This window comes from Hibiscus syriacus, unplaced genomic scaffold (assembly GCF_006381635.1).
Source record: "Hibiscus syriacus cultivar Baekdansim isolate YM2019G1 unplaced genomic scaffold, ASM638163v2 tig00110201_pilon, whole genome shotgun sequence".
NCBI lineage: Eukaryota > Viridiplantae > Streptophyta > Magnoliopsida > Malvales > Malvaceae > Hibiscus > Hibiscus syriacus.
In genome coordinates this window covers 228298-246923 of record NW_024062624.1, presented here as the reverse complement: position 1 = coordinate 246923, position 18626 = coordinate 228298, and the positions used below count along the sequence as shown (strand labels likewise).

At 35.7% G+C, this 18626-nt stretch overlaps 2 protein-coding genes and 2 pseudogenes across 3 annotated transcripts; 3 read left to right on the top strand and 1 right to left on the bottom strand.

The window, feature by feature from the left end:
* The window catches only part of LOC120218712, a 28095-nt pseudogene extending 16963 nt beyond the window's left edge, over window positions 1-11132 (top strand).
* On the top strand, window positions 3192-4575 carry LOC120218715 (annotated as a pseudogene).
* On the bottom strand, window positions 4591-7470 carry LOC120218717. Of its 2 annotated transcripts, none has more exons than XM_039215618.1 (4): window positions 7070-7470; window positions 6885-6990; window positions 5329-5480; window positions 4591-4962 (listed from the first exon to the last, which is right to left on the bottom strand). In XM_039215618.1, the coding sequence occupies exons 1-4, from the start codon at window positions 7327-7329 to the stop codon at window positions 4830-4832; spliced, it is 651 nt and encodes a 216-aa protein (XP_039071549.1). In that variant the 5' UTR covers window positions 7330-7470; the 3' UTR covers window positions 4591-4829. The 2 variants fall into 2 exon arrangements, with proteins under 2 accessions (XP_039071549.1, XP_039071550.1); XM_039215619.1 differs by having other exon boundaries at window positions 4592-4962; window positions 5329-5471; window positions 7070-7469.
* Window positions 11133-14469: 3337 nt separating the features above from the next.
* LOC120218710 (reticulon-like protein B21) lies at window positions 14470-18255 on the top strand. Its single transcript, XM_039215614.1, has 9 exons — window positions 14470-15900; window positions 15999-16058; window positions 16150-16252; window positions 16363-16437; window positions 16532-16676; window positions 16761-16830; window positions 17072-17137; window positions 17744-17866; window positions 17955-18255. Exons 1-9 carry the CDS (start codon window positions 14775-14777, stop codon window positions 18074-18076), a joined length of 1890 nt encoding a protein of 629 aa, XP_039071545.1. The 5' UTR covers window positions 14470-14774; the 3' UTR covers window positions 18077-18255.
* The last annotated feature ends 371 nt before the right edge of the window (window positions 18256-18626 follow it).

Below are 18626 nucleotides of genomic sequence, written 5' to 3'. Positions count from 1 at the left end.
AGATCTTACTGTTTGACATTTTAAAACTCTAATCTTAATATGGTGGGATATAATTTGAAGGAAAGTAATAACCATTTCTTCTATAGACATATATCGACTCTCTTTTAACCCACCTTGATTTGTAATAGGTGACACAATTTGATAAATGCTCTCCTATCCATTTTACAATTATCAACACTTTTTCGATCACTTTCAAATACAATTTTATGTAAATTAAGTGATCTAATATTATGTCTATGAAGTTTCACGTGCATAAGTTATTTTAGGTCGATTTTTATATTTTTTTAAGAATAACTGAAATAACCATAAGCATATGACATATAATCTCCATCATTTGCAGTTGTAAAATAAGAATTGTGGTGATATGCGTATTCTTTCGCATTGGTAAACGAGCCATAACTGTTATTATGAACAAATATTTTAATATTAGAAAATAATAATATTTAACAAGAACAATTGTTTGTCATCACAATAAAAATAATTGAACACAATAAAAATGATATTAAACAAATAAAATGACTATTGAAACGTGAATATTTTAATGACTATTCTTAAGACAAAATCATGGAGAAATTGAATGTCTTACAAAATATGTTTATAGATAAAATGCAATCTTATAACGTAACTTTTCATGATTTAGCCTTCCATAAAGATGCCAGACTGAAACTTTCAACTGACCATTAGAACTGCAAAAAAATCCTCACATCCTATATGTGTTACCTAGACTCTTCATTTACCTAAAGCACCTAAGTGATCTCTTAAATGAAATATATGTAGAAACTTCAAAAATATTGAAAACCCATGTTAGATTAATACCAATGAGTAGCACTTGACCCAGAGTTACAGGACCCTACCCCCAACAGTTGTTACTGAAAAAATAGTTCAAGGAGTTACTAGCCTTGGCAGGTCACTTGATTCTTTTCATCTACAACCTATTGAAACGTGAATATTTTAATGACTATTCTTAAGACGAAATCAGGGAGAAATTGAATGTCTTACAAAATATGTTTACGGATAAAATGCAATCTTATAACGTAACTTTTCATGATTTAGCCTTTCATAAAGATGCCAGACTGAAACTTTCAACTGACCATTAGAACTGCAAAAAAATCCTCACATCCTATTTGTGTTACCTGGACTCTTCATTTACCTAAAGCACCTAAGTGATCTCTTAAATGAAATATATGTAGAAACTTCAAAAATATTGAAAACCCATATTAGATTAATACCAATGAGTAGCACTTGACCCAGAGTTATAGGACCTTACCCCCAACAGTTGTTACTGAAAAAATAGTTCAAGGAGTTACTAGCCTTGGCAGGTCACTTGATTCTGCATAGCACATAGAATGCATGCTAATACCGACAATGATTATTCACATTCTACAATTGCCTTTAACATATTATGGAAAAAAATATGGGTGGGAACTGGGAAGCCATATCTCTTGAACAAAGCATGAAACCCATAATAAAATCTAAAAGCAAAAGTTGACACTTAATCTACTGAACAAGAACAATCGGGACTTCGAACAACTCTGCAAAATGTGCAATGAAGAACTAGTTTTTACAGACAAATAAGGATAAATCTAGAAAATAGAACTCATCTGTGATCTGAATAACGTTGGTAACACATGCAGGAAAGAAGTAGAATATTACATAAAATGCTAAATGTTAGTTGGTTCAAGAAAACCTTATGAGAGAGAAAAGAACTTTTGGCCACTGTAAACTGATCTCAACAAAATTATCTACCTTGGAACTCATTCACATTTCAGCACCAAAAGAAGCAAAAGGTTGGCCACTGTAAACTGATTTCTACAAAACAATCTACCTTGGAACTCATTCACATTTCAGCACCAAAAGAAGCAAAAGGGGGAAAATGATATTAAACCTTTCCCCTGAAAATAGCTTGACCAACAAAAAGCGTATAACAGAGAGTAAATAATTCAACAAAGAAAACCTTCTGATTTGTGAAAATGACCCTCCAAAGGGTCCTTATAACCATCAGGGTTGGTTGAATTCTACATAGAAGAGGAAGCATCACTTAAGAAATGGAAGAAAAAATTAAAAATAATATAGCCTATAACCAATTAGGACATTTGGACAGAACCAAAAAAAAAATCTTCCACAAAGTAGAACACTGACAAGTTTCAATCATAATTAGTGAAAAAGGAATTGGATCAACAAATTCCTTAATAGAATCTCCTATTCGTACACGAAACAGAAAAACAAAAAAAAAACAGAGATGAAAACAAAAAAAATCAGATTCAAATCAGCAAAACAGCAGTCGATGGATTTTCCATCAGAAACAAACAAAAACAACAACAACAAACAAAGATGAAAATGGCACCCAAACGGAGATAAAGTCGATGGAATTTCAAAAAAGCATGTTGCTGCGAAAATGGCACACAAATGAATGGTTTTGGATCACGAAAATGGCAGAGTGTGAAGGAGAAGAGAGACATACATGTTGGTGTCTGGAAACAGGCGTGATGCTTCGCTTGTGATGATGATTGCAGAGGCAAAAACAAAGATATCGCGATGGAAACGGGAAAACAAGGGTATTTTAACCCTTCACACACAAAATGAAAGAATACCTAATGGGTGTGGAGGAATAACATTCCGAGGAATGTTCACGATTGGGAAATAAATATTACCTTCACTTGGGAAAGAATACTCAACCAAATATGGGTATCTTTAGTCAGGAAAAAAATATTCCTGTCAGGAATCCTCCATCCTCCATCCAAACGCACCCTTAAAGGGTAAGATTAAACCTTGTTAATAGCTATAATAATTATTTGTTTTTTATATCTAAGTTTTGACCAACATTTTTACGCACCTTTTCATGATTTTGAGTCAAATTTTTATAATAATGGTAAAAATATTAAATATATAGCACGCTAATAATATGATTTTTTTATCACAAATGGTTGATTTTGCTAATTGTATTTTTAGGTACTTGTAAGGTTAATTAATTGGTTAATTTTATTTGTAATAAAAATAATTGATTAATTGGTTGGTCTTTGGTGGGGGGGGGATTAGTAGCAGCACACCTCACACATGCCTTTTGAAGTAAATCTTAGAGTAGCCCATTACAATACTCAACCATTTGTATGCCTAACCAGCGCATTATGGAGTCTTTAAATACATGATTGAGAAGGAGAATATTTACAAAGTCATTGGAACTTAACTATTATTTGGAGTTGAGATGGGAGTCTGCATATCCGTTGCATCTTCAGAGATTCAAGAGGCCGATGTCTGTCATCAGGACAGCGTTCTTTTCTTGGCTGAAAATGTTGCTTCTCTTGGAATCCAAGGACTCGGCTCTCTTTATACTAAGCAAGGAAGCAAAGGACTGAACCAGGATGCTGCCATCCTTTATCAGGTTTCCCACTGCAACTCTATGCTTTTTATATATATTCATGATCAAATACTGCCTTTTTTTTTGTTAATTAAAGCTCTGGGTTTTTATTTTGGATCTTCAAGGATTATGGAATGGAAGGTGGAGCATTTTGTGGAGTTTTTGATGGTCATGGGAACAATGGTCACGTGGTGAGCAATATGGTGAGAAATAGGTTGCCATCACTGTTGCTAAGCCAAAAGAATGCTCTGGAAATGAATTATCAACATAAGGTGGCAAAAACAGACATGAAATCATTACCAAGCAGAGTTTCCTTAATTGGCAAGAGGCTTGTATCAGTGCTTTCAAGGTGTTGGACATGGAGATTATGCTTCAACAGAATTTGGATTGTTCCACCAGTGGAACCACCGCTGCAGTTGTAGTCAGACAGGTAAAAATTCCTTTTCAGTTAAAGTTCATAAAATTGATTTAACAAAATTATATGAGTTTGCCATATTACAAAGTTTCATCCTTTTTTTTTCCTGTTGGTTTTTTCCCCTTTCAAAAGAGTGAAGATCTTGTTATTGCAAACCTCAGCGATTCGAGAGCAGTGTTGGGGACAATGACCGAGGACGGGATCAAGGCTGTTGAATTAACTACTGATTTAAAACCTGGTTTACCATGTACGAAGAGAGCATTTACCGTATGGTTACCTTCCCCCCCCCCCCCATGCAGGTGAAGCAGAGAGAATAAGAAATTGCAAAGGAACCACATATCCAGCGTGCGTGTATGGCTGACCCATGAAGATTCCCCAGGCCTAGCCATGTCTCGTGCTTTTGGAGATTTCCTATTCAAGAGCCATGGAATAATTGCAGTACCTGACGTCTTCCATCATCACTTAACCCCAAATGATCAGTTCATTGTTCTCGCAACAGATGGGGTAAGCTAACCCCATTTCAATGAAATGACAATGCTTTTGTCTCAAGATTAGAGTGAAACTTAGAATTTCCTCCCTTCTTTTGGCCTGTTTATTATAGGTATGGGACGTGCTCAATAACCACCAAGTTGCCACCATAGTAACGGAGGCAGAAAACGAACAGGTGGCAGCGAGGGCAGTGGTGGATGTGGCTAGGGCCTCATGGAAAAATAAGTTTCCATCTTCAAAAGTAGATGACTGCAACGTGGTTTGCCTCTTCCTCCAAAAGAAGCAAAAGCCAAGCACCTTGCCTGCAGCGACTTAGTTGGTTGTTAACCAGCGTTAACTATTCTAAAACATGATCACATCTGTAGCTTCCCAAATAATATAAAACCCCTTGTATCAACAAATCTATACATGCAAAATTGATGCCAAGCAAAGTTTCAATGTTTTCAAAACGATCAGGTCCATTAAACGTCTTTTGGATCCTCTCCTAGAAGGTCTTCATATGAAACAGGGACCCTAGTTCTATCATGAATTGATTTACGTGTTCCTTTGGCACTCAACTCTTCCGTAAGGTTATTGGTAACTGGTCCAGAATCCTCTGGAACACTTGTAGTAGTTCCATTCATAGCATAGAGGCAGTTTTTTGAGAAGAGCTCTCTTTGCTCTGAGGCTGTGCTTGTCTGATATTTTGTTGCTTGAATTGCTTCTGCAAAATTATAAATACCAATCAGGCATCTATTCTAAATTAGTATTTGAATAATAACACCACATGATACATGAACCAAAAGCTATTATATGAAAATCAAAAGTTGCTTCAATATTACGAAATGTTAAAAATATCACTGCTGCAATTAGATTACAAAGCCATAATACCAGAACGTATAAAAAGTGACACAGAATGATGGAAATTAATGTAAGAAAATAAGCAAAGCATACAAATAGATGGGCAACTGATTCCTAACGATGTTATTTAGACATCCAATTGACAGATCAATTTGAAAGTTCTCACACACGTCTATATTAAACTGACAAATATAAAAAGACAGCAGTTAATGTGCCAATAAGTACACACCTCAAATTCCTTGGTTTTTTCATTATTTCTTGATAAGCAGCCGGTTCTCGTTCTTTTATGATATTCCATAAAATGCCACCACCTGTCCTGCAACGCCTGCCATCAGCAGTCATCTGTCCTCCACAAGATTGAATTGCATCCATCTGAGAACTCTAGGTTTCATCATACATCCCAAGAGAGAAAATGGCAGGGATAAGGAACGAAAAAACTTAGGGTGGGGACAGAATTACATCAAAGGGAGGGACTGAGGGAGTGATAGTACAGTACCATATATGAGAATATTGTTATATCAAAGTTTAAACTATAAAAATAACAAATCAAGCAATTACTAAACATATAATAAAACAACGTGCAACAGATATTAAAGGACAAAAGAAGAAAAAACAAGTCATGAATTTCTACTAATTATTTCCAGTATATATCTCAAGCAACAGTAGCCAAGGTGAAAACTTTTTAACACATTATTTTATGAGGCATGAAAAATGAATAACTCCGTTGGCCAAAAACTAACGAAAATGTTTGAAAAAAAATCTCAAATCAAACAAAAAGTTCAACGAATGAGTCTTACCTATTCTACGCATTTCTCACATATGAGCAGCCAAAATTTTCAGCCAAGAAGTCAAGTATTATGTCATAATTAGTTTGCCTTTCTCATTAGTTCCAATGAGATACTTATCATTTTTCCATTTACACAGCAATGATACAAGCGAACTTAATTGCATTAATCCTAAAAGAGGCTTCAATCTTTTGCTATTATCCTATCATCTAGGTGAATGACATCTTATAAATCTTGAAAATATTCATTCTTAATTTCGGATAATTAGCTTTTGATATGTGAACCTACTTGATATTTTGTTTTACATCACCACAGAATGGACCATGTCCAAGAAAAAAACATGGTAACAACCTATATCAAAAGGGAACTAAAGAAGTGGGTCATCTCACAGCTCAGAGCAGAGGATTTGAAGTAACAAGTGGGATCTGTAATGGTAGGAAAACAATGTAGAATATCAGATGCCAAAATGGAATCTGCAACGTTAGGGAAAACAATCTAGATAATCGGATGCTAAGAGTGGAATTACTGGTTAAACTGAAAAAGGGATATGCCCAAATCACTTAGAAGCTACTGGTAGCAGTTTAGATGCTATCAAGTAAAAAACACACAAGCCTAAAATTACCTAGGACGGCTCAACAAGGTATAGGGAAGAAAAGCAACCAAGAGACAAAACTTGTAAGAAGGGATTAACCCATCAACAAGATTCAAGACAAGGCGAGCTACTGACAGGGATGGACATGGACCGAGGGGGGCTGCTGGTGGAGAAAATCCTATGTCAGTCCCTGGCTACTAAGCTTGTAAGAGAGCATCCTAATTCCTAGGACAGTCAACACTAACTCGAGGATATCTAACATACAGACTTCTTGAAGAAGACTAAAAGCAAAATCTACCAGCAATAAATTAAACAACTAATTTATGGTACATTCAGCATTGAGTTGCATATTTTGCACAGAGATTTCTAGAAAAATATAAGTCTTGAAAGATATGAAGTTAAAAATACCTCTTTAACAAGATCACTCAATGCAGAAATCCCCAAACATCCCACAGCAGTATACACCATGTATGATTTCTTCTCTTTTAACCTTCTGCAGGTATCTAACACAAACCTGCAAAAAGAAAAAAAAATCAACAAAGATTCAAAAACAAATTTTCACAAAAAAAAAAAATCTTTTTTACCATGCGAACCTGTCTATATCCAAAGTTTTAGGTCCTGAACCACCCTTTTTTTTCTTGCTCTTCCTCTTATTTCCTCCGCGCTTCTTATTTTTACTCTGTGAACGTTGATTTTCACCATCAACATCTGCAACTCCGGTTTTTCCTGAATCATTTACTGGGTCATTATCCACGAGCTCTCCTTCTTCTACATCAAGCATCTCAACATCTTCTCCGTCTCCTAAATCATTCTCTTCGTAGATTGCTTCCAATATGATCTCACCTTTCTCCATAAAAAATCTCAACAAAAATAAATTACTCTACAAGCCTTTTGAATAGAAAAACTATGAAGTTGGTCGGCGGAAAATGGGAAACTATGAAGTAGGAGTTTATGGGGGTGTGGGGTGCGAGACTTGAGAGTGTACGAGAAGCGGTTACGTTGGCTGTGTAGATAGAATTTAAATTGGGCATTAACAAGTTCATGGGCTTAGTTTTGTTGGAATATGATGGATTTAGCTCAAATGGTTTAATACATTATAAAGGATTATGGGTCAAGTTTTGGTGAAAATTTAAAAGTGGTGGAACGAATTTATGAAGCTGTTACGAAGTAATTAGATGGATGTTAGATTGTCTCCAACAGAGGCCAGGCCACAATATTGAAAGATGCGCTTCACTGAATGGGTCACTGAGTTTTGCATGTGACCAACCAAATTGGACCCTACGCATCATCATTATTGCTCCATTCATGCAACTCGCTTTTCCAAATCAACTTTATCTTGAATTCAAACTCAAATTGAAATTCATTTGCAGAGTTAAAACTGAAAAAGAAAAAAGAGAGTTTAAGGAATGTTTCAGAGCAGCAAAACTGGTTCAAACGCTTGGATTTCTGTGTTTTTTTTCCCACGATAATAGCTAAAACTATAACGGTATAACATGATTTGCAGGACTTTGTTTGTTGACAGTAGTTTCCAGAAACTAAAAGCAAAACCAGAAACATCATGAATCAGATAGAAGAAACAAGAGTAAAATAGTTACTCTTTGAGCATCTTCTATTGTAATAATGATTATATGATGCCTATAAAGCTTAAAACAACACTGATTATCTTTTGAATGAAGCTCAAGAAATCTTCTTAAGCAATTACTTTTACTGTTTGTTATGGAGTCATTTCCAGTTCCACCATAATTATGGATAAGAACCTAAGCCCAAAACAAAAACAAGACAAGAAAATCATTAGCAACTCAAGGAAGGTTGCTTCATATGTGTAAAAGCAAGAAACTAAATGTTCATTAATATTTTAAATATGTGTCATGAACGCTTCACTAACACACTGAGGGGGAATGGGGACTATGGATTTGCTTAACGATGACGATAAATAATCCAGACCTCACAACAAAAAAGGGGTTCAATCTCAATTGCAAGAATCTTCTCTTAATCTCTGGAGAATGCTTACGACTTTCAAGAGTGCCTTGAAAGCATGGATTTAGAACAAAGAAGCAGTAAATTATTGAATGTGACCTATTTGATTCCTGGTAATTGCAGCAACCCCTATCTACCGTCCATGAACACCCCAAACAATGCCATCAAACACAAGAACAGAGAGGGTGCTTTGGTCAAGAATAAGCACGGGAACATTAAAGTTTTACACTAAAACAGATGCAGAAAGATAATTTAGTAATGATATGATGCAAATGCTACACGACAAGAGCCCTTAATAATTGCATGATTTGGTGAGAGTTGAATTAAGCTAAAAAGTCACAATTTGCCTGTCGATATAGGATTGTTAGTTAATAACCCAATATGAGGCTCAAAGTAAAAAATAAAAAACAATGGTGGTGGAGAGTGATGATAATAGGGAAAGAGAGAAGGAAAATAAAGTTACAAACAACAAAAAAGAGTTAAGACACCCCACAAGCCACGGTGTCTTTTGGCTAAAGATTGTTTGAATAAAGCTGACTTCATTGACCAAAACCCTAAAACTAAATTAGCTATGGAAGATCCTTATCCTGATATTTCCACCGTTGGAATCATGGATATTCCTTTTAGATATTGATATTTTGAGGGATCAACGGTGGAAACATGGGGAGGAAGCAAAAGCTAAAAACTGGACCCCTTTTGGGACTACTACTTTAATACGCATGAAGGTTGAACCAGAAGACTCGAGAAGTAGCTAAAGAAGAGAGATAAAACATGTAGAGATCAATGTCAGAGACGGAACTCGCAGAAAAAGAAAATGAAGAATTTTGTTTATTTGAAATTTCGACGCTCCAATTCTTTCAATTATACTTCACCAAATTCCAAGAAATTGTAAACCCAGCTTTGAAATTCTTGACTTTCCAATACCCAGATCTCAGTTTTCTTCAATTTGATTCAGTTTGAAACATTTAGTTCATTTCCCCTGTTCTTGTTCAACCAGGGTATCCCTCTTATAGCTTAAAAACAGTGCTTTTCATCCATCTTTCTTTATTATTAGTTTCACTCCCATCTTCGACTGCTCTTTTCATCCATCTTAAATTATCTCTGCCTTGGGGTGTTTTTTTTTTTTTGCCAAACGCTAAATTTTGATATCAAAATCCAAAATTTCCCCTTTTTTTCAATCCAGGATTCTTTAGTTTTTGAGAAAAAATCGAGTCATGGGAATCCAAAAAGACATAGTCAAATTCAACGTAGGAGGCAGAATCTTTCAAACGACGGCTACAACACTCGCAAACGCAGGCAGGGATTCTTTTTTCGGTGCATTATTTGATGACAATTGGGACTTACTACAACAACAACCAAACGGCCGCCAAGAATACTTTATCGATCGAAACCCCGACTGTTTCGCTGTCCTCCTCGATCTCCTCCGAACAGGCGATCTCTGCATTCCTTCCAATGTCCCCGAAAGGCTTCTTTACCGAGAAGCCGTGTTTTACGGCTTAATTGACCATGTCCGTTCGGCCAAATGGGGTCCTTTTGATGGTAACAGGTTAAGGCTATCAAGGTCAGTAACAGGGCGAGCCCCAGGGGATGGAACTGCCATCCGAGCCGGTCCGGACGGCGGCTGCTGCGTAGCTCATGGTAGCATGGTTCATGTTTTTGACTGGATGTTAGAAGAACACCCGCCAATCAATCTCGATTACCAGAGAGTCAACGACATAGGTTGGGTCAACGCTGAGAATGTATTGATAAGTGCTTGCGGAAGGCTAGGGAAAGGAGATGGCGGGATGGGGTTGTTCAATTCATCAACTGGAGATTTGAGAAACAAGTTTAACGTTGTTCATGATAATCAAATCAAGAGTTTCACTGCTGGGGCTTTGAGTTTCAGTCCAGATTATAAGATTTTTGCAAGCTGTAAAGGAAGAAGCAATGAGTATGGGATTGGAGTTTGGGACCCAAGTTACTGGTAAAACAAATGGATTTCTTTTATGAGAGCCCTGGCTGGTCTCTTGGTGATGCTGATAAACTACAATGGTTGAATGGTAGTAATTGTTTATTAGTTGCCACATTGTTTCCCAGAAAAGATAACTGTTACATCAGTTTACTTGATTTCAGAGAGAAGAGAATGGTTTGGTCTTGGTCTGATATCCGTACTCCGTTGACGGTTGATGAGAAGAGAGTTAGAGATGCCATTGCAATGGAGAAATGTAATTCTATTTGTGTAGTGAATGAGTATGATGATTTGGGGTTCATAGATTTAAGGATCAATGGAGGAGGCGTGAGATGGAGTTCCAGAAGTAGGTTGCTCAGGGGGGAAATGCCTGATGAGCCTTGCTACCCCAAATTGGCATTGCATAATGGACAGTTGTTTTCATCGACGAACGATTGCATCTCAGTGTTTTGTGGTCCTGATTGGGTGCTAACATCTAGGCTTCGAAGAAGTTACGGCGGTTCCATCTGTGATTTCTCGGTCGGGGGTGATCGTCTCTTTGCACTTCATAGTGAGGAAAATGTGTTTGATGTATGGGAAACTCCACCTCCGCCGGTCATATGATTCAACTCCTGGTGTGATCAATGTAGCAGTCTTTTTTATTCTTTCCTTTTCTAGTAACATAGAGGATGAACTTACAATTAAAACCAAAATCATAGGTTAGCAAAGATTAAAAGCCTTGTGTTGTACAGAGTTTGCTTGCTGTTTCAAAGAAATGAAAACTGAGATTGTAAAGTGTTTTGCTCAATCATTATGGATGAATGAGGAATTGGTTGTTCAACAATCATACATCAAAGTTCACTTCCTTCCGGAGTTGCATATGTAATAATGTTCAGCAGTAAGTGTTGGATTGTGCATATTGTTATTTTTCCTCTTTTTCTTTTTAGAACAGACCACTTTTTCATCTTTTTACCTAGCCGTCATCAAAGTTCCATTGCAATTGTTTTCAGGTCTGGGGAAAAAAGACCTCATTACATGTGAGCAGTTGCAACTGCTTTACTATCTTATTCTGATTTGGAATGGCATATGACATAATCGTGAACTGGTTCTTTGCATAAAGTTGGGCAAGTGGCTAACAACTTTAGTTGCAGATTCCACAAATCTACTTTGATCTCAAGGGGCTCATTTTTCTGCTAAACCAAATCCAACTAAATGATAAACTGGGGATAGATTCCAGTTCAAATAGCCCCATAGAGGAGAATATAATCTCCTTTCTCTCTCGTATACGTAAATGAATAAAAATGTGGCAACTAAGATTTAGGTTTGCAGTTGGTTGGCAAACCTAAAGCTCAAACGTCAGCCATAACGACTATCAGGTGTAACCAGTGTCACCCTGCCAATCATTGATGTTTTTAGGTCTAGTACTGACAGATTTGGTCAATCTAACCAAAAATGATGGGGGAATTTCAACGTTTACATTGCTGCAACTTAAAATATAATATTCAGGTCATTTGGTCAATCTAAGCTCTCCAGTGTTTCCATTCATCTGAGCCTGGTTTGAAATCCATTCGTCTGAAGATTTGAAAGGGTACATTAGGAGGTGTGTGATGCGACTTTATGAAAAGTACTCATCTGTCAAATTCTTTTATGATACTAAAACTTAATCTATCCTATGATTCATGACTTTTAGGTTGATCGATCGCCTTAAACGTGAAAACTCTGGCCAAACCAAACTGATCTTTGCCTTTTTGACTTGGTTTGATCCGGACTTTTTTCACATCCAAGAGCCAGATCAACTTATGCTGCGAGCATTTGTATGTCAAATTAAGGGGAAGATAGTTTGGGACGTGTTATAACTCACTAATGATAAATGTGGGCACTAAGAGTTCTCAAAAAAAAGGGGAAATGGGCTACATACCACTGAGCTATGCACATCCATGGCCAAAATCGGCGATAAAGATAATTCCATCGGGGATGAAAGATGTGTCAAACTCTCAACCGCCAAGCAATAATTTCAGGTAGCCAACAACATTTCATTAAAGAACAAGCATAACTAATAAAAGAAGTATGATTCGGTGGTAGTTAAGAACCAGCATAACTACAGTGTATGAAATAATTGGATGCATGATGAAGCAAGCATATAAAAATAACATGTTTCAGAAGGCTGTCTATATAACATCATTTGATGTAACATTATCAGGGATTGGTTCTTCAATTTGCCTGAAGCCATATGTTTTCTTCTAACTGTTTTCTGTACTTGGAAGTCAGGGACTGTCTGCTGAAGCTGGTGTTACTGCAACCACCGTAGCTTCTCTGACTTCAGTCTTTTTAATGAAATTTGATCACTTTCCATGATTTTATTTCCTGATGTGAAGGCTGTACCACTTCAAATCACATATACTCGCCAGCATACCCACTTCTCATAGATATAGATACAAAGAAGAGATGAATTTAACCAATTTTAAAAGTGAAAATAAATTATTAATAAAAAATATTTAAATTATATATATAAATTTAAAATTTTCAGATACGATCGTCCCGGATAATGCTTGAGTCCATCCTTGGATATAGATATCACTTACCCAAATGAAGTTGGGTCAAACGAACATTGCTATGCACTCTGTAATGCATATTTTTGCTCGTAATGCGTGTGAATACAATTTCAATACATGCATTTTGACCTACAAATTTAACAATGACCGTTCCCAAAGCTACTAGCATTAATCCCAATATCAGAATTTGATGAAATTTTTGGAAGATAAAGTAAGATTGGTGTTCTTAACTAAACCAACTTTATTGTTATAAATAGTAGATAGTTTATTAATTTTGCAATACCAAGATGTTGGCAATAGTTGACGCTGGTTGGTCAATGTCCATCAATTTTAAATACTTAATGGGTAAAGTTCAAAAAGTCACTAAGGTATCTTAAAAATAATCCTTTTAGGTATTAAACTTTTAAAAGTTATAAAATGAACATTAAACTTTTGTTTTTATTATAAAATGGACACCATGTCACCACTGTCTTTATCTGAAGTGAAGTGGCATATTAAAATTAGTGTATAGCATTTCATTTGACATATTAAAATGAGCATTAAAATTTTGTTTTTACTCCAAAATTTTAGTTATAATTGAGGGCCAATTAAGATATTACCTATTAATTTTTAATGTGTCATGTGATCCTAATTAAGGGTAATAATGGCACAATGCCCATTTTATAATAGAATCTAAAATTTAATGTTCAGTTTACAATATTTGTAAATTTAGTGTCTAAAAAATTATTTTGAAATAATTTATTACCATATTTGAACTTTACCCATATGTTATTATATAAATTAACGTGCTGGGGTCAGCAGAGTCACGTGCCTTCAACGGACAATAATTGGGACAGCATCCCAACCCTACACGTTTTAGATTTTATACCTGCGAAGGTTGGGTTATGGATCCGGTACAGTAGACCCAACGAATCTTAGATTAAAGAACAAAATATCGGGTCGGGTCTACTCTATCACTGCTTAAATTATTATTACTCCAAAATCCACAAATTGGAATCCCAAGAAATTGACTCCATATTTTAGTTGCTCCTCCGTTCAATTTCAGAAGACTTTCCATCCTCTTGTAACTTTAAATAATAATAATATAATTAATATGAAATTAAAAGATTTACTGAAAGCTTAACCAATCTAGAAATTGAAAAATAATTTAAAATTTTAATATTTTATTCTAATTGAAATATACAATTTCCTTTTTTTTCTTTTTTTCATTAACAAATTAAACTAAATTTTATATTTTTTTCTCAAATAATAAAGGTACAATTGCTTCTTAGGTAGCCACGTACATGCTCACCAAACATCTAAATATAATCAACACTAACCAGTCCACCAAACCAAAACATGGCCTAACAGTGACAATCTTTGTATGAACAATCTGCTTGCATGAACAATCTTTGTTTTTACTTGTTTTTTTTTCTCTACGTAACTCTGGTTTTGTGAGCATAAAAATAAGTTCAATTGGTTGCATACATTGAATTCTCAGTTTCTCAGATATCCCTCTCACATAGAAAAATAAAATAAAGAGGAAAAGAGAGAACTTTAATAACCCCCTAATCATATAGCCCCACTATCTCAGACTTCCCATGAACACCCGAACTCCTCATTAAAAGAAAAGTAAAGAAACCAAAATAAGAGAGAGAGAAAGCAAAAATAAAGTAAAGAAACCGATTCCGCTTCCTTTGCAATGCTATTTCAAAGGGGAAGATAACGTCGCATCCCACCAACCTCCATTGCTTCATCTTAAAGACTCCCGTTATCCAATTATTGACATCCATGTCGCACTAGTACTCAATTACAGTGATTAAGGCTTAAACAACGCTAGATAAATTAGAGAGAGAGGTAAAGATGGATTTGAGCTTTAGAAGAGGAGAAGCTAATAGCAGTGTTGTTGTTGCAGGGTCAGTGTGGGAAACTAGAATGAAGAATGATGGAGTTAAAGGTGGAATTAAGGTTTTCAATGGTGTAGAAAACGGCAACATTACTCAAGAAAATGGCAATGCTGGTGGTACTGGTAGTAAAAGATTGAGCTTGAAGAAAGGCCAAACCGTTGGCGGCGGTGTGGGCAAGAGGAAGACTTGGAAAAATGAAAGCTTTGAAGGGTTAGAGAAGAACCCAAATCAGGTTGCCAAAGGCAACAAAACCCAAAATCAGGTTGCTGAAGGGAGATCTCTGGAGCATTGCAAATACTTGAGCTTGTCTGTTGATGGGATTAATAAGAAAAATCCTGTTCAGGTCAAGAAAGGAAGATCTGAAGGGACGAGGGAGCTAAGTAAGTCTGTTGATGGAATTGAGAGAAGCCCAATTCATATGAAGAAGCCAAGATCTGAAGTCCCCAAAAAGTCTGCTGAGCTGAGCAAAGATGGAAATGAAGCTGGTGAGAGAATAGAGGGGAATTCAGTTCAATTAAGGAAGGCAGAATCAGATCAGTCCGCAAGTAAAGGGAAGATAAATGAAGGGAATGGAAAAGTTTTGGTTTTGGATGACCAAAAGGGGGGAAATAATGTTTCCATCGAAGAAAATGAGAAGAATGGATCTGAGTCTGAGGAGAATTGTAAAGAGTTTGGTGTGTGCCAAGAAAATGTCATTACAAGCGGTACAAGCAATGGGGAGTTAGTAGGATCATCGTCTCCAGATGTATCAGTTGATGATGATGATGGTGTTGAAGATGATGAAGAATCTTCTGCAGAAGAAGAAGAGGAGGAAATTGAGGTTGTTGGGAATGAAAAGAAGAGTTTTGATGACATCAAGGAAATGAATGTACAAGAGAAGAAGCCTGACAAAGTGGCTGATGAGGCGAAGAAATTACCAGAAACAAAACCTGAAAAAGCTGTAAATGAAGTGAAGAAAATTAGTCAATTCCATAAAAGAACTGCACCATTTTCTTCAGTAGTGAATAAACAGTCTACACCAGTTGTAAAACGTGCCACACCACTTTACACAACTCCTACAAAAGTTGCAAAATCCACTCCTTGTAAGTATTTGTATCTATTTGATGCTTTACTTACTGAGATGAATATTGTTTACCTCTCTGAATGTTTCTGACCATATTGTTATATCCTTCATTTTCAGCCTCAGATGACTATCATTACCAAAGCTTCCCGCAAACTCAGAACAAATTGCAGAATCTAGGTGGGAAGTCACTTCATTTCCTGCAAAGATGAACGAGTTTCCTGTCCACAACTTGTTTAATTCTTCTCGTCTTTCTGTGTTAATCTTTCAGTTGATTTAGTAATGTGGAGAGATGTATCGAAATCAACATTGGTGTTTGGGATGGGAACATTTATCATTATCTCCTCTTCTTACACCCAAGACCTCCACATCAGGTCTCTAAACTGTCACTAAAACACAAGTTTCAAATTTGGAAATTTACCCACTTTTTTTTCATTTTTTATCTAAAATACTGAAACTGTGTGTTTATCAATGCCTTCTGCAGCTGTATTTCTGCAATTTCCTATATGTGTCTTGTTTACCTAGCTGTCATATTCTTTTACAGATCAGTAATCTGCAGGTAAAAAGCCTTTCATCATATGCCATTAACTGTGTTGTAACTGAAATTTACACCATTTTTGGTAACCTTGTGTTTTGTTTCTCTGACATTGCAGGGGAATTGTGGATACAGATGAATCAAGCTATGTGGTTGGAGAAGAAGAAGTCTATGGGGTACTTAAATTGGTCCTTCCTTACTTGAATGAGTTCCTAATAAAGCTGAGAGCACTCTTTTCTGGTGATCCTGCAACAACCATGAAGGTCATAAATTTCCAACCATTTGTTTTTATTTTAATTTTTTTTTAAAAAAAAAAAGAGAAGTTGATCAATTGGTACAATGTGCAGTTGGCAGTGCTTCTGTTTGTTTTGGCCAGGTGTGGCAGCTCTATAACCATCTGGAAAATGACCAAACTGGGTAAGTTTATTTGGTTAAAAACCATATACTTTACCTTACATTTTAACAAATTACATAAAACAAGGGTTGTGTGGTTTTACCCAGAGAATACACTGTTGGCTTTTACAATAAATGTCTCAACTTTTTTACCGCCCTGAGCCTAAAGAGTAAAGACACGAACTGTTAAATTCTTACAGTGAATGAAATATGAAAGCTTCCTTCTTTTTTTTCAACTGACACTTGGTTGTGCTCACTGCCTCAGGTTTTTTTGGCGTTTTCACGGCTCCAAAAGTCTGCTCTTCTTATTCCCAGCAATTAACTGCCTACGGTAAAAATCCCATCCCCCACAATAACTTGTTTTTGTACAGTTCCTTCTACCGTTAACAAAATATTAATGCGATGCCCTCACACTACCACATCTGACATTATCTTTACATCTTGTTCGTATGATTGATTTTAAACGGCTCATTTTGTTTGTGCGGTTGATCTGTTGATGTCCCCATGGATTTAGATTTCATGGGTCCTAAAGTAGCCCAGCATGATCCCATCATTACCTTTATCATCCCCTTTTCATAAAGTCTGGAAAAAAATATTTTTTAAAGTTATTTTTAATGTTTAATCAAACATTAATCTTTCACGTTTTATTTTTAATCCTTAACATTTTATTTTACGATAAAATAAGATATTTCTATAGATAAAAATAATCAGTTAACAAAAGGTAAATGCTATAAATTATAGATTTGTTTACTTAAAAAAATATTTGGGGTCAAAATGTTTCAAAAAAATAAGAATATATACTAAAATGACTATTTACTCAACGTTACAATCAAAATTCTCAATATATATATATAGATTCAAATGACAATTTAATCAAACATTAATTGTATTTTCTAGTATTATGCCTAGTTTTTAACCCAAAGCTTGAAATGTGAAGGGAAATTTTGGATTAGAAGGTTTCGAGATGCGTGGGAGTCGTGCACACACAAGAAAGCCGTGGCGATGGCCATCTTCACTCTGGTTTGGAACCTATGTTCCGTCGTGGCTCGAATTTGGGCAGGTAAAAAGAAGAGAAGAAAACCTTCACTTTTCAACAAATGTTGTTAGCAAAACTGTTTTAATTGATAGCTTTTTGTTTAATTGTGCAGCGTTCATGCTGTTTGTGGCCCTGCGATATTATCAGCAAAAAATTGTGGCAGATGATTGGGTGGAGGATGAGGATGGGCCTAGTTGCCATGGGAACACAAAGACATGGGCTTGCTCCTTCTAGAATTGATGTAGTCAAGGGAGCCTAAGATTGTTTGTCGGCCCATACTTACGTAGGTGTCCGTTCTTTTATTTTTACTTCATATTCAAGATATCGTTTGTCAGTAGTACATATATTGGGTTGTAGATAAACATGTTTGGTTTATGCGACTTTACTAGCTAACAAGGCCAGCCTGAAAATAAACAATTGATATGGAATGTTGATTACACTCTAAATAGTTCTTCGAAGTATTTTTTATGTTTATTTAACTGAACATATTTTTAAACTTTCTTAATCACACATGATCTGTTTACACTCTCCAAACTTCAAGCTTATCTATATAGAACTTGTTCGTTTTATCTGGATTGAGGTCAGTTCTTCTTACAACCTTTAACTGGCGTATGAGATAAAGTTTGTGGAAAATACAACTGTATCCAACTCAATCGAATATATGAGATTTTATCGTGCTTGCTTGACTTTTAATTTTTTTTTAAAAAAAGTTGATTAATATAGTGTTTTTGATGTTTATCTTTAATTCTTAGATAAAAAAACGAATGAAAGATATATATTGAAC